Source organism: Sus scrofa, chromosome X, assembly GCF_054392235.1.
Source record: "Sus scrofa isolate SSC_HxYL_T2T_F1_AM1 chromosome X, Sscrofa_HxYL_maternal_Yorkshire_Landrace_v2.0, whole genome shotgun sequence".
Taxonomy (NCBI): domain Eukaryota; kingdom Metazoa; phylum Chordata; class Mammalia; order Artiodactyla; family Suidae; genus Sus; species Sus scrofa.
The window spans coordinates 96,627,804-96,653,044 of NC_139401.1; the positions used below are offsets into that span (position 1 = coordinate 96,627,804).

The window sequence follows — 25,241 nt, forward strand, 5'->3', positions numbered from 1 at the left end:
AAGCTGCACAAAATCACTCTGGAATGTCAAGGAATGGGAAGGCAACACTGTCTCTAGTAGATTGAATACTGTATTAATGTATTAGAAGACATTAATTATTTTTTCAGCATTGAAACTAGATAACTATTTTACCTCAAGAAAGTTTTATTTCTGTCTGAGCCTTTGTCTAAATCTCAATGATCCATTTAATTTGAGACTGTAATCTCAGAGTAATCAAGTATCCTGGTGTTTTCAACAGCATAGTTTTGGCTATCAATGGGTATTTAGCATATTAGATGATTGGTAGGAAAGGCCAATGCAAACAATGAAGAGCTATCTTGTGATTCAACCACACCTGAGCTTTTTTCGTGTGTGTGTGTGTGTGTGTGTGTGTGTGTGTGTGTGTGTGTGTGTGTGTGTGAATTTTCAAAATTAGGGTATATATATATGTTTCCCTTCAATTCAGAAAAGCCACATCCCTGGATTGGTGATTCCTGTTTTTCCTTCATTAACACACTGAACAGATGACTTTCATTATCAGATTCTTAATGGGCACTCCCCATATGAAAGTTGTGAGCCCACTCTTTTTCTTTCACTCAAGAAAAGGCATATTTGAATGCATATGAGTAAGAGTGTTATTAATATAACATCAGCTCTACTATAAATTATTGAGGAATTAATTTGCAAACTTCAGTGCATTATTAGAACAACCTCTTAAAATGTCTCACAACTGAAAGTACCATGTCTCTATGTTTCATGTGTTCTAACATTGACCAACTAGACTGGAGCATGTGGCCTAGTACATTCTCAGCACCTCATGTGCAAATAAGAAAAAGATACGTGCCCTAATTATAGACACTTCTGAAGGAATAAACCTCTTGAAAGTTGAAGCTACAAACTTAAATACATAAAGCATAGCAGGAAGGTGAATGGCTTTTACATTGGCATCACAAATATCCACTCCTCTTTTCATCTCATCTTGTAAAGGTCAAATCTAAGTGTGAGTCCACGGAAGAAAGGAGAACCTTCATTTATGTCAACAGTAATAGGAATAGAAATTCAACATTTAATACTTTGGATGAAAATAAAATTAACTTGACATACAACTTACAGATTGTAAGGCCTAAGATATACAACATACAGATTTCTCTGGTGGAAGTTTATACAAATAGTTAATGTGATATACTGTACTGATATGTTAAAGAATCATCTCTTGTTTCCAATACAGGGAAATGCTGGTCAAAATAAAAGAAAGATTGTACATGCTTAGCTCATCATGAAAACAGGTAAGGGAAATTCCCAAACTTTAGAAATGAAAAGGGAATTCAAACTCAGAAGGAAGCATAAACTGAATCTAAATCCCTCCTGAGGATATCAGAACTAGAAAAGGATATTATTTGTCTGAGGACTTGAGCTCAGAGTCAGACCATAGAGCTGTAGATCTGTGTAGACTATGGAGGTAAAACTGAGATCCCACCAAAAATCTAGAGGCCTCAATGATCTATGAAGCCTGAAACTCTATGAAACAGGGACTAGAAAACTCTACATTGATTTAGGAAGGTGCCAGAAAATTCACATTCTGTCCAGGGCCATGGCCATGAATGAATAGACACTCCAGAGAAATCAGAACTCTAAACTTGTACCAAGCAAGGATGTGGACTTTAAATTCACACAACCCACATGTGTTACAAATCGCCAACCTAAGAAATTAACAGAAAAACTGTTCCAAACCAGTGAAACTTGTAAGGACTTGGCAGAGGCAAACTTGGAACCACTCTGTGGGGATGCCTCCACAGCCATTGCCACCCAGGATTCCCACAGAAAACAATCCCTAGTCTAGTTTAAAACATAGTAATAAAATTACAAAACTCACAAGAAAATTAACTATCATACTTGTGCTTCCACTAATAGAAATGGAAAAAAATGCATCCCCCAAAATAGACATAATAGGACAATTTTAAAAAGACATTAAAAGAGGTTTGTTGAAAATTATTTAAAGAGGAAAAAAAAGGAATGAAAAAAACAAACTTTGTGGACAGAATAGGGTATTTACAGTTATCTGTGCCCTTTGTAAATCCAGAGGTCATCAAGAGACTGGGGGAGGGGGGCAGATCTAGAGAAAGAAATTGAGGAGTTCCTGTCATGGTGCAGTGGAAACGAATCTGAGTAGGAACCATGAAGTTGCAGTTCGATCCCTGGCCTCGCTCAGTGGGTTCAGGATCTGGTGTTGCCTCGTGAGCTGTGGTGTAGGTCTCAGATGCAGCTAGAATCTCACATTGCTGTGGCTGTGGTGTAGGCTGGCGGCTACAGCTCCGATTAGACCCCTAGTCTGGGAACCTCCATATGCGATAGGTTTGGCCCTAAGAAGGACAAAAGACAAAAAAAAAAAAAAAAAAAAAAAAAGGGAAAAGAAATTGAAAGTCAAATGTTTGCCTTTGAGAAATTCTTAGAAACTGCAGGTACATGGGAAGAATGGTAAAATGGAGTTTATCATTCCATTCTTACCTGCCATTCTCTTACATAACTCAGTCTCTGGTCCTTTTAAAGGGGTCCCAGAGCAATTATGTAAATTCAAAATGCAAAACAGAATATCTTTGGGCCTGAAGGAGACTTGTGCTTAGACAATTTAGTGACTAAGGTGATGACTTTAGCTTTGAAAACACAAAGATTGTGATCTCTTAGAACATGTATACAATTTCCATTGTATTTACTTTGTGTATTGTCCTTCAACTCTTCCTCTTTCTCCTCCCAGAGGTAAAGTTCCAGAGAACATGTTTTTTTGTTTTGTTTTTTACTTTTACTGAGCTGAAATTATCACAAAATTTACCTCTATAAGTGTACTGTTCAGTGGCTTTTAGAAAATTTACACATCTGTGCTTCCATCACTGCAATGCAACTTTAAAACATTTCAATCATTTCCCAAGAATTTCCTTCTTCAGGTTTTCAGCCAATCCCTGATTCCAACCATAAGAAACTACTGATCTACTTTCTGCTTTTATAGTCATATGTTTTCTAAAATTTTCACATAAATGGAATCATTCAATATGTAGTATTTTGTATGTGGGTTCTTTCACACAGCACAAAGGTTTTGAGTTTTATTCACATTGTATCATGTATAAGTAACCATGCACATGTTGATCAAAATTTGAGTTGTTTTAGACTATTAAAGCTGATGTGAAAATGTGATTTGAGATGATGACATAGGAAGATCCTGAACCCTCCTCCTCCCACAGGTACACCAAGGCAACAGCTACATATGAAACAATTTTCTCAGAAAAAGTCCTAAAAACTAGCTAATAAACTCCTTTACATCGGACAAATGAGAAAAAAAATCAACTTTGAGACAGATAGGAGGGGCTGAGATAAAAATTCACCATAAATACCACCCCAAGGGTGGCAACCCGCAATAGGGAAAGAATGTACCAACACGGAGCCCCTTACTGAGGAGTGAAGGATTCATATCTGACTCAATCACCCCATCTATTAAGAACTGCAACTAACAGATGAGTCCCCTAGATATCTGGCTTTGAAACCAACAGAGCTTATGTCCTGAGACCCAGTGGGCTGTAGTGAAGTGATAAACAGCTCTTAGTGAGTTCCCATCATGGCTCAGCAGTAACAAATCTGACTAGTATCCATGAGGACGCGGGTTCGATCCCTGGCCTTGCTCAGTGGGTTGAGGATCTGGTGTTGCTCTGAGCTGTGGTGTAGATTGTAGATGTGGCTCAGATCCTGCATTGCTGTTTCTGTGGTATAGGCCAGCAGCTACAGCTCCGACTTGACCCCTAGCCTGGGAACTTCCATATGCCGTGGGTGAGAACCTAAAAAGCCAAAATGAAACAAACAAACAAAAAAAAAGAAACAGCTCTTAAAAGGCTCACATGTGGATTCACTCACCCCAGGGCTCAGTGGAGAAGCAGCTATTTGAAAAGAACACAGCCTTTATGCAAAAGAGATTAATTTACTAATCTTAAAGCACCAGTATCCTATGGACAGAGGCTGTTGGGCACCATTTTCATTTTCTCCTTCTTCCTTGCTAAAGCTGCTGGGCACCACATTCTTTTTTCTTTTCTTAGTGAGTGTCATCTTTTTACTTTCCCTCTGCCTGCTCCTGAACACCAGTATCTCCAAGAAGGGAGCTTTTACATGTATCTGGTACCCCAGTTTTTACACCTGGTACCTTGTTTTTTACAGCGGCTACCAGGAGACATGGCTACATGACCTGGCTTTGGGGGTCAGGGGCTTGTGCTTGCAGGTCCCAAAAGACTGTAACCAGTAGGGAAAGAGTTCTTAAACTACCACCACTCTCAAGGCATAAGAAGAGACACCAGACCTAGGAGCTCAATCTTGCCATGAAGAAAGCCTGTTAGCTTATCATCATAGCTGCAGTCTGAGGGGTAGGCTTTTTATTAAACACATCTAAGGCTGACTATAAACCTTTCCAGAGATCTCAGAGGGCTGGCACTGTCTTTGCCCTCTCTCTCTGCCACACCCACTATCTCTCACAGGAGAACTCTTACATGTGTCTAGTACCCCAGATTTTACATGTGGTGCCTTGATTTTTGCAACTGCTGCTCAGGAAATGCTCCTTGATCATCTGACTCTGAGAGTCAGGGGGCCTGTGTTCCTAGGTCCCACAGGACTGTAAGACTGGAAGAAACAGTTTTTTTTTGCAGAATACCACCCCCAGGGCACTGCACAAACAGAAGACTGAAATGCATCCCCAGTCTTTCAGTGAAAGAGGCCAACTTGCTAGTCCTGGGACTTCACACTGAGGGAAAAGCTTCAGGTTTGGCTCACACCTAGAGGCTATGGAGGTGCTTTCAGAGAAGGCAAGCTAGGGGACATCATCTTTGTACTCTCCCTCTCCCTCACTCCAGCTCACCTATGTCTCCCAGTAAGGAGCTTATAGACTCATTTGGAGCTACCATTTTTGTGATTATTGCCCAGGGGACACTACCAGATTGCTTGGCTCTGCTGGCCAGCAAGGATTACACTTGTGGATCCACAGGACTGTTATATGTACATATTTTCAAAGCTGCTTCCTGAGGGTCTCAGTTCAAATCAGCCTGAATCAAAGTGCTGACTGAGAGCCACCCCTTTAGGAAACTGATAATCCTTGCCATACCCTAAATTACTGGGAGCTATTAAAAATATAATAAACTGCTTGGACAATCACAAAGATTTGCAAGACAACCAAAATCTATGGCAGGATTGAACAAGGTTCATCTCCTACATGGGGCCACCATTTCAAGACTGAAAAAGCTGAATGTTATATCTAATTCATAGAAACCAACATAGAGGGTCAAGCAAAATAATGAAACAGAGGAATATATTCTAAGCAAAAGAATAAAATAAAACCTCTGAATAAAACCTTAATGAAATGGATATGTAAGTAATTTACTTGATGAAGAGCTCAGAGTAATTGTCATAAAAGTATTCACCAATGAAGATGGCAGATGAGTAGGATGTGGAGTTCACCTCCTTTCACAAAAACATTAAAATATACCTATGAGTAGAATGAATAAAATGGAACATCTACTGAATACCAGAAGAAGACCTCAGACTTCCAAAATGGCAAGAAAACTTCCACCTAACTGGGTAGGACAAAAGGAGAAAGAAAAAAGAGAGAGAGAAAGGAATTGGGATGGGGCCTGTGCCCCAGAGAGGGAACTATGAAGGAGAAAATTTTCTTGCACCTTGGGAAGTCCCCTCACTGGTGGAATAAGCCTAGATGTTAGGAGAGCTTCAGAACCTAGGAAGAAAGCACGGTAATCTTTGCAGAAGGCAAAACTGGGTATAACCTGCACAGAAAGTTGGGACCATTGCCCTGTGCTCCCTAGCCATGGACACTCATCCACTGGTGCAGGTTCAGGCTCGGTGCTGAAGCTTGGGCTTCGGAGGTCAGACCCAGAGGATCAAAGTTGGCTGTGTGGAGACAGCATGAAGAGGCTGGACTGTGATAATGGATGGTGTATTTGGAAGAAGCCTTGGCCCACCAGAAAGGCAAGACACCATTTTTGGCAGGCATGTAAGGAGAGGGGCAAGACTGCCATAGAGGTTTTTTCCCAATGAGCACTCTCAGGCAATAGGACACTGCCTACAGGAGCTCTAGGGTAGCCTGAGCCCCCACCACCATCATGAGATCCAGAGATGGGCACGGGCCATCACCACTGCTACAAAACCCATGAGTAGGCACCAAGTACTACCCTCAATGTCACAGGAGTGTGTGGGCTGCAGCCACAGCTACAAGACTCACAAGCAGGAACCAAGTGCTGCCCCTGCCATCCCAGGAGCATGCAAGGGCCACATCATCTGCAAATCCCATATCAAGGGGATAATGGCCAGAACACTGAGGAAAGAGGCAGAAAGCATCCTAACCAAAAGTAGCCCCTTGATTCTGGACAAGATGTGGGAATAGAAGGACTTGAACTCACCTCCTGTCATGAGAACACCAAAATCACAACTATCTGTTGAACGAACATTGACAAAAAAAAAAACTGGAACCTACCAAAAATATATTTTACTTCCAAAGACAAAGAAGAAGCCACAATGAGGTTGTATGAGAGGTGCTTTTGTGAAATAATCAAATCCAACACCCACTAGGTAGGGGACTCACAAACTGGAAAATAATTATATCACAGAGGTTCTCTCAGAGGAGTGAGAGATCTGAGCCACATGTCAGGCTCCCTGACCAGAGAATCTGGCATTGGTAGGAGGATCTCCCATGCATTTGGCATTGGAGACCACTGGGGTTTATGTTCAGTAGCTCCATAGGACTGGGTAAACAGAGGCTCCACTCTTAGAGGGCACACACAAGTTTTCATATGCACTGAGACCCAAGGCAAAGAAGTGACTCCATAGGAGCCTGGACTAGACATGGATGCAGGTCTAGGAGGGTCCCTGGGGAGGTGGGATCAGCTTTGGCTCACTGTGGGGACAAGGACACTGAAGGCAGAGGCCGTAGGGAATATTAATCAGTGTGAGGTCTCCTGGAGGTTTCCACTTTGGCAGCAAGGCCTGGCCCCACTCTAAAGCCTGCAGGCTCTAGTGCTGGAATTCTGGAGGCCAAACAGTGAGCAGGGTAGGAACGAAGCCCCACCCATCAGCAGACAGGCTGTCTAAAGTCATAATGAGCTCACAGATACCTCTAAACATGCCCCTTGAACATGGATCTGCCCACCAGAGGAACAAGACCTATCTCCACTCACCAGTGGGTAGACATAAGTCTCTCCCACTAGAAAACCCACACAAGACACTGGACCAAGCTTACATACCAAGAGGCAGACACCAGAAGTAAGAAGAACTACAATCCTGTAGCCTGTAGAAAGGAGACCACAAACACAGAAAATTGGACAAAATGAGACTATAGAAAATATATTCCAGATGAAGGAACAGGATAAAAACCCAGAACAACAAAGCGAAGTAGAGATGGGCAGTCAGCCTGAAAAAGAATTCAGAGTAATGATAGTACAAATGATCCAAAATCTCAGAAAAATAATAGAGGCACAGACTGAGAAGATACAAGAAATGTTTAACAAAGAATTAGAAGATTTAAAGAACAAAAAGAGGTGAATAATAACTGAAATGAAAACTACACTGCAAGGAATCAATATCAGAGTAAATAAGGCAGAAGAATGAATACATGAGCTGGAAAACAGAGTGGTGGGAATCACTGCTGTGGAAAAGAATGAATAATAGTGAAAAGAAATGAAGACAGTTTTAGTGACCTCTGGGACAACATTAAATACACCAACATTTGCATTGTAGAGGTACCAGAAGGAGAAGAGAGGGAGAAAGCGCCTGAGAAAATATTTGAAGAGTTTATAGCTGAAAACTTCCCTAACATGGGAAAGGAAACACTCAAGTCCAGGAAGCACAGACAGTGCCATATAGAATAAATCCAAGGAGAAACATGCCAGGACACATATTAATCAAAATGAGAAAAATTAAACACACACAAAAAAAGAAACAAGGTAAAAGCAACAAATAACATACAAGAGTATCCCCATAAGGTTATCAGTTGATTTTTCAGCAGAAACTCTAAAGGTCAGAAGGGAGTGGCATGATGTTCTTAAAGTAATGAAAAAGAAAAACCTACAACCAAAAATGCTCTACCCAGCAAGGCTCTTGTTCAGATTTGATGGAGAATTCAAAAGATTAAAGACAAGCAAAAATTAAGAAGATTTAGCACCACCAAACCAGATTTACAACAAATACTAAAGGAACTTCTCTAGGTGGAAAATAAAAGGCCACAACTAGAAATAAGAAAATTATGAATGGGAAAACTCACTGAAAAGGCAAACATACAGTGAAGGCAGGAAATGATCCACACACAAAAATATCAAAACAATCAACTGTTAGGAGAGTACAAATGAAGAATATTGGAAATTCATTTGAAATTGAGACAAGCAACTTAAAACAATCGTGTGTGTGTGTGTGTGTGTGTGTGTGTGTGTGTGTATTTCTACATCAAAACCTTAGGGGAACCACAAACCAAAAAATTATAATAGATACAAAAAAAGAAAAGAAGCAATCCAAACACAACACTAAAGACAGGAATCAAATGACAAGAGAACAAAAGAGGAAGGGAAGAAAAAAGACCTACAAAAACAAATCCAAAACAATTAACAGAATGTCAATAAGAATATAAAGGTTGAAAACTACCTCACACCAGTCAGAATGGCCATCATTAATAAGTCTACAAATAGCAAATGCTGGAGAAGGTGTAGAGAAAAGGGAACCCTCCTGCACTGTTACTGGGAATGTAAATTGGTAGAACCACCATGGAGAACAGTATGGAGATAACTTAGAAAACTAAAACTATACATAAAACTACCATATGACCCAGCAATCCCACTCTTGGACATATATCCGGACAAAACTTTCCTTGAAATAGACACATTCACCCGCATGTTCAATGCGGCTCTATTCACAATAGCCAAGACATGGAAACAACCTAAATGTCCATCGACGGATGGATTCAGAAGATGTGATATATATATATATATATATATATATATATATATATATATATATATATATATATATATACACAATGGGATACTACTCAGCCATAAAAAAGAACAAAATAATGCCATTTGAAGCAACATGGATGGAACTAGAGACTCATCCTGAGTGAAGTCAGAAAGAGAAAGACAAATAACATATGGTATCACTTATATCTGGAATCTAATATACAGCACAAGTGAACTTCCACAGAAAAGAAAATCATGGACTTGGAGAACAGACTTGTGGTTGCTAAGTGGGGGGGGGGGGGAGTGGGATGGATTGGGAGCTTGGGGTTAATGGATGCTCATGGCAATGCCAGATCCTTAACCCACTGAGCAAGGCCAGGGACTGAACCTGCATCCTCATGGATACTAGTCAGATTCATTTCTGCTGTGCCACAACAGGAACTCTGTAAACAGACATTTCATACAGCTCTATATCAAAAAAAAAAAAAGAAAAACAAGAAACAAAAAACCCAATCAAAAATGGGAAGAAGATCTAAATAAACACTTCTCCAACAAAAACATACAGGTGGCCAAAAACATATGAAAAGATACTTAACATCACCAGTTATTAGAGAAATGCAAATCAAAACTACAATGAGGTGTCATCTCACACCTGCCAGAATAGCCATCATCAAAAAGTTTACAAACAGTAAATGCTGGAGAGTATGTGAAGAAAAGAGAACCCTCCTACACCATTGGTGGGAGTATAGATTAGTACAACCACTATGGAGAACAGTATGGATATTTTTTAAAAAACTAAATACAGAACTACCATATGACCCAACAATCCCACTCCTGAACATATATCCAGGGAAAACCATAATTTGAAAATGCACATATACCCTAGTGTTTGTTGTAGCCCAATTTACAATAGTCAAGACATAAAAGCAACATAAATGTCCATGGACAGAGGAATGGATAAAGAAGATGTGGTACAATTGAATATTACTCAGCCATAAAAAGAGTGAAATAATGCCATTTGCAGCAACATAGTTGGACCTAGAGATTATCAGACTAAGTCTGACAGAGAAAGACAAATATCATGATATCACTTACATGTGGGATCTAATGAAAATGACACAAAAGAACTCATTTATAAAACAGAAACCATTTCACAGATTTTAAAGTTAAACTTATGTTTACCAAAGGAGAAACCATATGAGGGAGAGATAAATTGGAAGGATGGGATTAACCAATGCATGCTACTATATATATAAAATAGATAAATAACAAGGACATACTATTCAGTACAGAAAGGTCTACTCAATGTTTTGTAATTATCCATATGAAAAAAAGAATGGATATATGTATATGCATAACTTAAAACAAGTTTTAAGTTCAGGTATACTTTACTGTATACCTGAAACTAATGCAAAGCATCCGAAGTGGATAGGATTAATTAAAACTGTCACTATTTGCAAATGCCATGATATATGTAGATAAACCCCTAAAGACCACCAAAAAAAAACCCCTGTTAGAACTAATTAATGAATTCAATAAAGTTGCAGGATACAAAATTAATATAAAATCTGTTGCATTTCTATACACTAATAACAAACTATCATAAACAGAAATTATGAATAAAATCCCATTTACAATTATACAAAAAAGAATAGAATACCTAGAAATAAATTTTATCATGGATGTGAAAGACCTGTATATTGATCACTATAAGACATTGTGAAAGAAATGGAAGAAGACCAGGAGTTACTGTCATGGTTCAGCAGAAACAAATCTGACCAGAATCCATGAGGACACAGGTTCAATCCCTGGCCTCACTCAGTGGGTTAAGGATCCTGCATTGCTGTGAACTATAGTGTAGGTCGCAGATGCGGCTTAGATATGGCATTGCTGGGGCTGTGTCATAGGCCAGTGGCTACAGCTCTGATTTGACCCCTAGCCTGGGAACCTCCATATGCTGCAGATGCATCCCTAAAAAGACAAAAAAAAATAATAATAAAGAAAAAAGAAATGGAAGAAGACAAAAAATAAAAATGGAAAGTTATCCCATGCTAATGGATTGGAAGAAATATTATTGTAAAATATCTATACTACCCAAAACAATCTACAGATTCAAAGCAATGCCTGTCAAAACTACAATGGCATTTCTTACATAAATAGAATGAATAATCCTAAAATTTGTTTGGGACTATAAAAAACAAGAATAGCCAAAGCACTATGAGGAAGAACAAAGATAGAGGCCTCATACTCCTTGATTTCAACTGTATTATGAAGGTATAATAATATAATAATCAAAACAGTATATTTTTGGCATAAAAATAGACACATAGATCAATGGAACAGATTATAGAGCCCAGAAATAAACCCACACATATATGGGTTACATAAAATTAAAACACATACAATTAGTTTGTGACAAAGAAGTAAGAAATATACAATAGGGAAAGGTCAGTATCTTTAATAAATGTTGTTAGGACAACTGGACAATCACATGGAAAAAAATGAAACTAGATGACTCTCTTATACCATACACAAAAAAAATTAATTCAAAATGGATTAAAGACTAGAATGAAAGACCTGAAACTATAAAACTCCTAGAACAGAACACAGGCAGTAAGCTCCTTGATATGGGTTAGTTTGGAGATGGTTTGTAAAATATAACTCCAAAAGCAAAAGCAACAAAAACAATTAAACAAATGGAATTACATCAAACAAAAAAAAGCTTTTGCACATTAAAGGAAACCATCAATAATGAAAAGGCAACCTACTGAATAAGAGAAAATATTTTCAAATCATATCTATGATAAGTGGCTAATATCCAAAATATATAGAGAACACATAAAACTCAATGGTAAAATAAACAAGTCAATAAAACAACAGTTTGACTTTAAAATGGGCAGAAGATCTAAACAAACATTTTTCCAAAGAAGACATACAGATGGCCAACAGACACATGAACTAATGCTTAACTAACCATCAGAGAAATGCAAATTAAAACCACAATGAGATCACCTCACACCTGTCAGAACAGCTATTATCAAAGAGACAACAAATAGCAAGTATTGATGAGGATAGGGAAAAAAAGGGAAATCTTGTGTAATGATGGTGGGAATGTAAATTAGTGTAGCCACTGTGGGAAACAGTATGGACTTTTCTAAAAATTAAGAAATAGAACTACCACATGATTAAATAATTCCACACTGAGTATTTATCTAAAGAAAATGAAAACACTAAATCTAAAAGATATATTCACCCTCACATTCATTAGAGCATTATTTACAACAGCCAAGGTGTGGAAACAACATAAGTGACCATCAAGTGATAAATAAAGAAAATGTGATATGTGTGTGTATAAAATGAAATATTCAGCCATGAAAAAAAATGAAATCTCATTGTTTGAAACAATTTGGATGGACATTGAAAGCATTATGCTCAGGGAAACAAGTCATATAGAGAAAGAAAATATGATGTCAACTATATGTGGAATCTAAACAAATAAGTAAACAAAAAAACAAGCTCACAGATAAAATCAGACTGGTAGTTGTCAGAAGTAGGTTTATGGTTGGGATGCAAAATGGGGTGTCAAGGAGTTCCTGTCGTGGCGCAGTGGTTAACGAATCCGACTAGGATCAATGAGGTTGCGGGTTCGGTCCCAGCCCTTGCTCAGTGGGTTGACGATCCAGCATTGCCGTGAGCTGTGGTGTAGGTTGCAGACACAGCTCGGATCCTGCGTTGCTGTGGCTCTGGCGTAGGCCGATGGCTACAGCTCCGATTCAACCCCTAGCCTGGGAACCTCCATATGCCACTAGAGCGGCCCAAAGAAATAGCAAAAAGACAAAAAAAAAAAAATGGGGTGTCAACAGGTACAAAATTCCAGTTGTAAAATAAAGAAGTTATGGAGATGTACTGTACAACATGGCGGCTATAGTTAATAACACAGTATTGCATTTTGAAAGTTGCTAAGAGTAGATCTTAAAAGCTTTTATCACAAGAAAAAAAATTGTGACTATGTATGTTGACAGATGGTAACTAGACTAATTGTGATGATCATTTTGCAGTATATATAAATATCAAATCATTATGTTGTATACTTGAAACTAATATATGTCAATTATACCTCAATTTTTAAAAATGCTGATATGAATATTTGTGTACAAGTCTTTATACAGACATAGGCTTTCATATAAATGATTGGATCACATGGAAGATGTTCAACTTTTTAAGAAACTGTAGGTTAATTTTAACTTCCTAGAATTTTATACACATAGAACCATAAATCATGAACCCTTTTCTCTCTTTTATTTTTGGCCATGCCTGTGGCAAGCATAAGTTCCCAGGCCAGGGATCGAACCCATGGCATAATAGTGATGACTGCCAGATCCTTAACCCACTGAGCCACCAGGGAAATACAAGCATGTATTCTTTTGCCTGGTCTCTTTAACTTAGTATAATTGTTTTGGAATCTCAAAAATCATACACTATAGTGTATATCAGTACTTTATCCTTTTCATAGCTGATGAATATTTCTTTTTGTATGATGTACCAGAGTATTCCTTCACCTGTAAATGAACATTTGGACTAAAGTTTGAGGCTATTACAAATAAAACTGCTGTTATTATTCACATACAAATCTTTATATGGACAGAACATATGTTTGTTTGCCTGTCTAGATTTAATAAAGTGATAGAGAAATTGCTAGTGATACAGACTGAACCTAAAAGGGAATAATGTCTAAAGCCATTACTTTGTGAATAGCACAAAACACCAAGAGCTCACCAAGTTATATCTATTTTGATAGTCTTTGGCCTACTGTATCATCTTCTTTAGATATAAATATGAGTTGGTCATCTCTACTAGTAGGGTATACAGTACCATAGGAATGACTTGGAAAATATCTGGAAGCAAAACAATACAGGAGCAAACAGATGCAAATGGTAGATAGGAGTTTGCATATGCACATAAGCCAGATTTTAGAAAAGCCTGGAGAGACTGTGTTTCAGGTTATTTGCCCAATCAATGCTGAGATCCCTCCCAGGTCTTTTGGAAGAGGAGTGCCCACAACCTGGCACACCTTGATTCTCACTATCTGGCACAAGAGTTGATCATTCTGGGACTCTCCTCAGAGAATTGCATACAATGGTTGGATAATTTTTCTGGTTTGGCTGTTGACAAAGGCTTCAGGATATTTATTCAGCATTTGTAGAAACTGGACCACTGAACTATCTGTCTCTTGCATTTATTTAACAAGAACCTGTCCAATAGGAAAGTAAAAACATTCCCAGGAGAAACTACTGCAATAGTCAGTACCCATTGTGTAGTGCCAAGGAAAGGGCAGATGTCATCATTTTTGATAGACCACCTCAGTGAGGCACCTTTTGCACATTGATTTAACTGTCTTTTTCCATTCAAATCAAACCAGGCCTAAGTACCTACATGCTAGGAATCACTGAAAGATATTTAATTTGGTATATTCTTTCAACATAGCCCAAAGGAATGACAACCAGAATTTATTTGTATAAATGTATATACTGATAGTTTTAGCAACTGGGATTCCTTATGATAATGCTTATCACAGTCTCTGGATCTTTTACTATCTAGTTTGATGTCCTCTCTATCTTCAACTTCGTGGGAATTAAGAGTAGTAAGGCATAAAAAAGACCCTGTGTTCAAGGTTTAGAGAACACCGGGCCTACTTGGATGAATCACACCTACTCTAGAATCCAGGGAATATTTACTGATAAGAAAGGATATTACTCCACAGCAGCTCATAAATCAAAGGACAAAATATTGGTGGGGACAAAATGAACATTTATCTATCTCATTATCCGCATGCCTCAAATTTGACTTTTTGGAAGACCAAGCCTCAGAAGGTAAACACTACCATGCCAAATTTGGATGGGACTTTTGAGTTCACCAAGTACTTTTGTAGACATTGTCTTATCTGAGCTTGTAAAGTATTATTACTATCCTCATTACATATATGAGGCATCAGTTTGTAAAAGGTTAGGCAATCTACCCAAGGCCAGATAGTCTATTTTCTTATGGTAGATCTAAAACATGACCCAAATCTCTTAAATCTTAGTCCTGTGTACTTTCCATTATATAAGCTATTTTTTATACAAGCTGATATCACAAAATGCATGTTCAAAGCAACATTGTTTCAAATTTGTGCTAGCCATAGATAACAGACTATTGATATCAAAGCTTCTGACAATAACTGAATTATCTCAGAAATATATGACATCATTTTTCCTGATATAAATTTATGCTATGAAATGACAAATATTTGGTAACAAGTCACTTATTATGATTAAGCCACACTTATCTCCCAGCATCCATATTTCTATGAAGGTTTCTTAATTTCCACTTTGTCTCAATGTAGACACTAACTCCAATTAAAATTGTTTCTTGGTGAAAATGATACTCAAAGAAAGCCATCTGCTAGCTAAGGTGGTTAACTAGAAAGATTCCCAGAAAGTAATTGTTCTTAGAAGATAGAAGTTTTACATTAATTTAAGAATAGAAAGAAATTGTTCACAGCTCAGAGTGATTAGGGAAACAGCTTCACCAAATATTCTACAAGGAAAAAAATATTTTTGAAATTGCTTTACCTAGTGCTCCAACCAGGGCAAAAATTGCATGTTATAGAGAAAATGATATGTTGTGATTATGAATTGGGGGTTTCCTTTGTCAGAAATTTCAGGATTGTACTCTATAACATTCTTCCCTTAACTGACATAATTTGCAAAAAGAAAAAATCAATGTGCAAAAAATAATTGCTTATATATTCAATGATAAATTTAAAATTAAAACAGTTTTTAGGTGTAATCACAAATATACACAGTAAAAAGCTGCATTGTTGCCCAGAATTATTTAAGTATTGTGGGTGACACAAAGAATATCAAAGTATGGTTAGACTTTTTACCTCATGTGCTTTCTATAGATATATTTTTTTTTGTCTTTTTTTTTTTTGTTGTTGTTGTTATTTCTTGGGCCGCTCCCGCGGCATATGGAGGTTCCCAGGCTAGGGGTTGAATCGGAGCTGTAGCCACCGGCCTACGCCAGAGCCACAGCAACGCGGGATCCGAGCCGCGTCTGCAACCTACACCACAGCTCACGGCAACGCCGGATCGTTAACCCACTGAGCAAGGGCAGGGATCGAACCCGCAACCTCATGGTTCCTAGTCGGATTCGTTAACCACTGCGCCACGACGGGAACTCCTCTATAGATATTTTTGTAATTAAAAAATTATTTGATTTGTATTATCCAATTTTTCTTAGAATATTCAGTAATCTGAATTAACAAAATTCCCCTATGCAATCTTAGTCATAGTAGATAGTCTATTATATATTTTCTCACCAATCAAAAATTAACTACTGCTTTGATTAATGTTAACTTCAAAGACAAGCCAAGTAAGCAGTTATTAATATTCTCAAAAAAGAAAAATAAGAGGGTTCTTTCCATTTGATTCTTTCATATTAGTTCCTAGAAGGGAGGCAGTAAAAATAAGCATTTCTGAAATCTTTCTTTACTTTTTCATTTTTGATAATATCTTGAACTTTTAAATTTCCCAGAAATCCCTATAACTGTTTAAAATTTTTCTCATTTACAGTGATAAGATGATTGGAAGAAGAGCTCAAAATGGGTCACTTTGGCATTTTCCTTTGGATGTTAAATGGTTCTTTTCTGTCTCCCAGTGATAACCAGGAGCCATCTGCTCATTTCTTTTTCTCTGTCATTCTCAGGTAAGCCTCTGAACATCCCTTGCAAAGCATTCTTTGGATTCAGTGGAGAGTCCGGACCAATGATCTACTGGATGAAAGGGGAGAAGTTTATTGAGGAACTGGCAGGTCACATTAGAGAAGGTGAAATAAGGTACAGAACTTGAATTGCTTATTTTTCCTTGCTGTCTCTGCAGTTAAGCAATGGAACATCCTAGAAGAGCTTCTGCCTGGGATTTTAATTGCAACTCCAAATCATTCCATTTTCTAAAAGCTGAACTGGTGGAGAGAGCGAACAGACTGCCTTAAGAAATGCAAATGTATAAGCTGCAAGTATGAGGAGGTTTTCTCAGCTTCTCAGAATATACCATGAGCTATAATGATCCCCTCAAAGCTGCCTAAGCAAATTCCTTTGAGGTTGCAAAGCTTAGTCCACTGTTTCTCCAGTCCCAGAAAAGATCCAAACTTTGTAGGTGACTCTTCACATCACAGGGCAAATGCTCATTTACTCCCTGGGAACAGACAGCTTTCATGTGTCATAGGTGTAAAGCTGTAATGGCAGTAGTAAGCTACTACTTGCCAAAGTAACTGTTGACTCTTGTTGAACAGTGTTTATTTTTCCCAGGACCCACTGCTCATCCTGAAAGTGACTTTCAGGTTAGTACCTCCCTAGACTTCTTTTCACTCTCTTGCTACACAGATACCTCCCTGATGTATAGACATCTGTTCTATTGGTTTTCTAATCTTATTTATATGATCACATTTGTACAAATAAGGGATAGGTATTTTTCCTACCTCTCTCAGTCTATGGGATTGCCCTTTGATTTCACGGATGGTGATATATAATGTATTTTTCTCACTCCAATAGGAATTGGGACCTCCTCCCCATCTACCCTTATTAAGAATCACAAAATGGAAAGCAACCCAGTATTTCAGTGCAACTAATGTTAAAATGTTTTTTTCACTTTTCTTTTTGAATATATAGCAGTGTAAAAGAAAAACATCCATATTATATCATTTACTATGATTAAATATAATGTATAATAACTATCATGACAGTTTCTCTTCATGTGTCCACCCAAAAACTCCCCTCTAGAGGTTCATAACTTTGAAGGTCTGTGAAGCCCCTGAGAGTCTATGTAAAATATTATATGAACATACCTCTTGGAGAAAGTACATGAAAATATACCTGACATCATCAGGGAAATGTAAATCAAACCATATTATAACACTTTATACTCACTAGGATGGCTATAATCAAAAAGTCAGATTATAACAAGTGCTGGTGAGAATGTGCAGAAATTGGAACCCTCATGCACTGCTGATGGGAGTGTAAAATGATGCAGCCACTTTCTGCAGTTCCTGAAATAGTTAAAGAGTTATCTGCAGTTCCTCTCCTACATATATAACCAAGAAAAATCAAAATATATATGCACATAAAAACTCGTACGTAAATGTTCACAGTAACATTATTCATAACAGACAGTAGGTGGAAACAGCCTAAATGACCATTAACTGATGCATGGATAATGTGATATATTCATACAGTGGCATATCATCCAGCTGTAAAAAGAATGAATAAAGTACTGCTACACACTATAACATGGATGAACCTTGAAAACATTCTCAGTGAAAAAAGTCAGTGACAGAGGACCGCTTATTATATGATTTCATGAAATGTCTAGAATAGGCCACTCTATAGAAACAAAAAATAGATTAGTGTTTGCTTAGGGCTTGGGGAATGGAGCAACTAGGGTAAATACCTAAAGCTATATGAGTGAATTCTGTGGGGGTGTGTGTGATGGATACAATATTCATAACATGAAATGCACTATTATAAAATGTATAATTCAGTGACATCTAATACACTCACAATGTTGTAAAACCACCACCACTATTCCAGAAATTTCTCATTACCCTCAAGAGAAATCCCCATACCCTTTAAGGAGTCTGAGGCCTTTTTTTGGGGGGGAGCATGTTCATGCCATGTCGAAGTTCCCAGGACACAACAGTGACCCAACCACAGCACTGACAATGCCAGCTCCTTAACCCACTGAGCCACCAGAGAACTCCATGAAGCTTCTTTTTGAGGTGAAAATGTTATAAAATTGACTCTGGTGATAGCAGTGAATTGTATATACATGCGTACATTTAGTTAGGTTTTTTTTGTTTGGTTGTTTGTTTTTGTTATTTTTAAGGGCTGCACCCATGGCATATGGACATTTCCAGGCTAGGGGTCGAATTGGAGCTGTAGCTGTTAACATACACCACAGACATAGCAATGCTGGACCTGAGCTGCCTCTGTGACCTACACCAGAGCTCACAGCAATGCTGGATTCCCAACCCACTGAGTGAGACGAGGGATCGAACCTGCATCCTCATGGATACCAGTGGGTTTTGTTTCTGCTGCACCACAATGGGAACTCCTGAATTTTACATTTTACATGGATGAATTGTATGGTATGTAAATGATAACTCCATGAAAAGGGGTTTTTTTTTAAGGGCCACACCCACGGTATATGCAGGTTCCCAGGCTAGGGGTCAAATAGGAGCTACAGCTGCCGGCCTATGCCACAGCCACACCAGATCCGAGCCACATCTGTGAGCCACATTCAGCTCACAGCAACGCCAGATCCTTAACCCACTGAGCAAGGCCGGGATTGAACCTGCATCCTCATGGATACCAGTCAGATTCATTTCTGCTGAGCCACATTGGGAACTCCATCCATGAAACTGTTTTTTGGGTTTTTTTTTTTTTTTTTTTTTTAAACTTCTGCTTGCCTGGCACAAAGCAGATGTTCAGAAAAAAATAATCAATGTACTACTTACAAATAATGCTTAACTATTAATTCCCATTTAAACTTCAATATTCCTAATAAGCAACATTTTATTAGCCAATTCCATGTTAAGGTTTATAAAATTAATGCAAGTGAATTTATTTAAAATTATTTCAGAAGATACATGTCTAGACTTATTTTCAACATATCTGCCTGTAAAAGAATTTAAATTCTTCATTTTTCAAAGACACTGGGCCCACAATTGCCAGTGGTAGGTACAATGGTATAAAGAGGCAAATTTTCCACTACCAAAAAGCTCAAATCTGTTTCATGATTAAAGGTAGTAGTTATATGAGCCTAAGATAATTATTTCCCTTTTCTTTTACATGACTAATTGGATTTTTAAAAGATAAACAGGTTTATTGGTGTATAATTGACATACAATAAACACACAATTTAGAATATATGGTCTATGTACGGGCTGATATATGTATTTACCATAATCAAAATAATGAACATATAAATTACACACAAGTTTCCTGGTACCCCTTGGTAATGCCTCATCCTGCCCCTCTTTCACAGTTCTTATCTTTCTGCCACCATAAATCAGTTTGCATTTTCTAGAGTTTTGTATTAACAGAATCATGCAGTATGTATTCTTTTTTTGTCTGGATTATTTCACTAAACAAATTATTTTGAGATTCATCTATTTTGTTACATGTATCAATAGTTCATTCTTTTTTATGGATCAGCAGTATTCCATTATATGGATATAAAAATTTGGTTATTCATTCACTTGATGGACATTTGGATTGTTTCCAGTTTTAGGGCTATTACAGATACACCTGCTAAGAACATACTTGTATGCATCCTTATAATGCAAATATACTTCCTATTTGCTTGGATACCTAGCTAGACATGGAATGGATAAATTATATAGTAGGTGTAAATGTAACTGTTTCTTTTAAAACTTAAAAACAAACTTTTTTAGAATAATTTTAAATTTACAGAAGAATTGTAAAGAGAGTGTCTTATTCTTTTTGGCTGTTATAAATTTCATAAACTGGGTGGCTTAAACAACAAATATTTATTTTTCACAGTTCTGGAGACAGAGAAGTTCAAAATTAAGGCACCAGCAGATTCAATAGCTGATGAGGACCCATTTCCTGATTCATAGATGGCCATTTTCTTATTCTACCCTCACAAGTCCCCAAGTAGCAAAAGAGGCTAGAGAGCTCCCTGGAGTCTCTTTTCTAAGGGCACTAATCACATTCATTAGAACTCCTCTCTCATGACCTAATCATCTTCCCAAAGCCCCACCTTCTGATACCATCCCATTAGGGGTTAGGATTTCAACATATGAATTTGGGGAGGGGAAATAAATATTAAGTCAATAGCACATGGTATAGAAAGTTCCTATATAACCCCCATAAAGTTACTATAGTACATTTGTTACAATTGAAAAACCAAAATTGATACATTATTATTATTAACTAAAATCAATACTTCATTCAAATTTCCTTAGTTTTTACCTACTGCCCTTTTTCTTCTCCAGGATTATATAACTTTTCAAGAATCTGCCAAACTATACTCCAAAGTGGTTACACTATTTTACAAAAGAAAAATTAAGCCCTGCTGTTGCTCTAGCAGCAAATGATTAGAGTGATGAGAGACAAAGCACACATATGTGAAATAGTTTAATCCAGTCCAAGCTTCTATATTAGGTGCCAAATGAGTCAACCAGATATTAAGTGCTATAGGAAGTCAAACTTTCAGGACTTGCAAAATGTCATTGTTCATTTGATTCTGTTACATCCTCTTTCTCCATCATCTGCAACCCTTCTAGTAACAAAGGGTACATACCTATATTTGCAGGGGAGGAAAGTAACATGGAATTTGTTTTGAAAATTTCACAAAACCCTAATAACTAACTGGAGACAACTTCAGAAAAGTGCAAAAAGGCAGGAATTCCTGGCCAAGAGAAACACACAGTTGGCCATTTTGTAATATTAATTGTAGGATCTATATAGTTTACTTGGGGGCTTGTGTGAGCATGGGAATTCCTTCAGGCTATGACCATTTATACTAACACAGGAGTTAATTACTGGATTCTGTTTTCTAGCTTCCAAACTCAATGTCTTTGAAACAAGATGTTTACACAGCATGGCAGATTGGAACAAATCTGGCAGTTTCATTGAAAAAAGTTGCTAACAATACCATTAGTTCAACCAACAAAATATCGGCATTCTTTCATAGCCCACACATTCTCCAAAGGGAACTGTTCTGACAGAAGAATGCTGAAGATGTTAAGTAGAAGATTTGTCTCAAAAGCATTTCTGGAAATAAAATTTCCTTCTGGATGCATGGCTCTTCCTCAGGGTATTGCATTTGCTTCATATTTTAATTGAATTGCATAGCTCTTACACTATGCCTACATGTCAGAAGTACACTGCCCAGTAGATCTAAAAAGTGGGGATATATATAATAAGCAGTTGACTTATGGAGAAGCTGCCACAGTGGCAATGGATTTGGCAGGAGGACTGACCATGCTGCCGAGGTTCTCCATTCCTGGGCAGCGGCATGGTCCTAAAAATATGTGTTGTACCTTTTTATTTCTTAGCATTGCCCCCAAAGGAATAGAGGACTTTGAAGAAAAACAATCTCCTTAAAGAAAAATCTTGGAATATTTAGCAAAGGCTTGATGAAATAATATCATTATGACTACAGGAAGTGAAGCCTCTTTATTCAGCAGTTCCTTTGCAGTTTGAAAGTATGCTTGATCAAATCCTGACCAGGATTTGGGAGTTCTTATTTGTTTGCTCTCCAGGATACGCTGACCACTTTGGTTCCTTGGATCTCCTTACCTGCAACCTATTGCCAAAGAATTCAGAGTCTACTCTGGAAATACAAATTGCCCTTTATCTCCCTTTAGGCAGAAATTGACAGCGCTCTACCAAAATCTAAGGAAATCTGAACTCAAATATATTATCCCACACAACTGCATCACAACCTTTCTACTGACTCCAGAAGATGTCATTTGTAGGGATATTAAGGGAATTTTGCATAAGCTGCAATTGTGCAAATTTGGTTATTTTTATCTACCATTTTAAAGTCCTTGCAGCTAAATGTTCTCTAGGAGCTCTACCATGTCTATTCAGAGAAGTCAAATAATTATTCGGAGGAGACCCAGTGGAAACTATCATTAGGAGAGGACTTCCTAATTTCTGTCCTCTATTTAAACTTAATGGGAATGGCTTGCAAAGTGGAGTAAGAGTTCATGAAAAGGAGTAGTCTTTGGGTATGAGCATTCTAGCAAGAACAACCAAGTTCCACACCTTTACTTCCTTTTAATTAATCTTACCAGAGGCTTCAGAAATAAAAAAAAAAAATTTCTAGTGAGGTATGTATTCCACAGTGCTAATAAAAAGTGCCAGAGAAACTGAACTAGTCCTATTAAACAAGAAATAATAGTCTTTCAGCTTCCCTGCAGGGTTGTGAATTGCATCTGATTATCGATGGAGACTGCGTGAATTTCTATACAATTGCTTTGCCACAGTGGAGAGTAATTTTCAATTATAAATCTCACTTTACAAATCTCCCTATCAATATCTAATGTTTTTTCCCTCAGGCAATACCATAAAACAAGTTTATCAACTCTTTTATAATTCTTGACCTGAAAAACATATTCTATTTAAGTTTTTTTCTTTTTCCAGACAAGCTTCTTAAAATACAAATAACTTAATTTACTTTCAATTTTTAAGTTGAATATGGGCTTTGTAGGTTTTGTTTTTTTTCACTCTTGCATCTACCCTCTCTGACCTTCTTTTTCTATCCCTTTACCTTAAAATATTTTTCTTGAATGAGTGAAATGCTCTTCACAAAGGAGGGAATGTCATACAGGTATAAAAATATTTTATTCTTAAAATAAGGTTAGTCTATGTTAAACACCCCGAACAACCTGTTAATATCTCACCAATTAAAAAATAATATGAAGCCATGAATATGCAGTTTGTTCCCAGTTGACTCAAAGCAAAATGACGGGCTGTTTCGGCAACTTCCCACCATACTTTTTCAGTGCTTTGAAACACCCCATCTGCTCTGGCTGTCCCAAAAATGAGCTAAAAACAAAACAAAACAACCCCCAACACACACACTATCTCTTCTTTTTCCCCACTCTCATCTCATCCCACAGGAAGAAGGAATACTGATCCATCACTTTACCTTTGCTTTAAATAAATTTCAAATCTCATTATACCTTTATGCAAATGTAGATATTTTAAGTCAGGAGGAGGCTTCAATTGAAAAGTAAACTTAATAAGCAGCATAGTTTTACCTAAGGGCAGCTTAATGGCCATTTATCTGAAGGATGATTTTTGGAGGAGTGGTGACTCTACCATTCACAATTCCACTTCCATGGTGGGTCTTAGCCTTGACCAATGCATAAAATATTTGAAGCCTAAATGAGATATGTTTGTTATTTCTTTTCATTTACTGATCAGATTATAGATGCTCCATCTTAAATAGGATGTTTTGTGCTGTAAGCTGCTCTACACAAGAAGCTGTAATTGGTAAATAATAACAACAATAATAATTCCTCCATGTTTTTAAACTACACAGTAGATTGCAAAAATATTTTGACATCTTAAATTACATTTCATTTTTATGATAACCATCTGAAATAACAAGTATCAATTTATTTTACAGAAAAAAAAAAGCCCCTAATATTTAGAGACTGAGGAAGAGCTGTCTTTGGGCAGTTGATTCACAGTTCCAGTGGAGCTAGATTGACTTTATCAGAACACAGCTAGCAAGAATCCTCAATTGTTCAGAGTGTTCTGTTGTAGTTCACATTTAGGATATAAAGATTCAAAATCTGCCTAGGACTGAAAGAGTAAAAATCAGTTTGAATTGAGAATAAGCAGCCCTGCTATTAATCAGGCAGGGAGGACAGACAGATAAAGCCAGCTGCAAAGTTAACAGAAAACACTGTTTCTCCCAAGGTCATGCAGCAGTTGTACAATGCTGTAACGACCCCCACTTCTTTTGAGAGACTATTGCTTTCTTACAAGTGTTACTTAGACCTGCTTAGCTATGTTCCTATTATTAGGAATACCCAATTACTAAACCACTTTCGCCCCATGACAGTACCTGTTTCTTAGTCAATCCCCCTCCAATTCCCTCAGAAATTGTAATCAATCCAGAACTTATCCCTGCTTCTTTAGACCATGCCCAGAATATTTTAGTGGGAACCCAAACATTACAAGGGATGCTTTCTAACTTCCTTCAGTCAGGAAACAATCCACAGTTCCTCTGGCATGTTCCTTCCACAGTGCATTCAGTCACTAAATCTACTTTTGTCAGACTATGAGCTTGATCCTGGTTTTTGACTAATAAGGCTTTCACAGGAAATTTTTAAAAAATCAAATGACACAAAGATTTTAAGAAAGCTTTTAAAAACTATCTCCTATTCTTGATATTCCAAATCATTATTCCTGGACAATGATTACTTTTACTCAAAATAAAGACTCAGAGACTTGCCAAATACCTAGACATCAAAGGAGGACTCAATTTTGTTTAAGGGACTATTTACAATGAATGAAAATTGGAACAACCCATACAACTCAATATCCAAAAAACCCAAAAACAAGCCAAAAATGACCCACTTTAAAAATGGGCAGAAGATCTGAACAGATATTTTTTCCAAAGAAGATATACAGATGGTCAATAGGGACATGAAAAAATGCTCAACATTGCTAATCATCAGAGTAATGCAAATCAAACCACA

The 25,241-nt window shown here is 37.4% G+C and overlaps 1 protein-coding gene across 8 annotated transcripts in view; it reads left to right on the forward strand.

The window, feature by feature from the left end:
* Window positions 1-25,241, forward strand: part of IL1RAPL2 (interleukin 1 receptor accessory protein like 2) — a 1,117,802-nt gene that overhangs the window by 1,055,581 nt on the left and 36,980 nt on the right. For 7 of the 8 annotated variants that reach the window (XM_085008093.1, XM_085008091.1, XM_085008095.1 and 4 more), the window contains one exon: window positions 16,704-16,833. In XM_085008093.1, the coding sequence (XP_084864219.1) occupies window positions 16,704-16,833 (130 nt within the window). Of the gene's footprint in view, window positions 1-1,206; window positions 1,266-16,703; window positions 16,834-25,241 lie in introns of those variants that run through there. The other variant, XM_085008097.1, reaches the window with a different exon arrangement.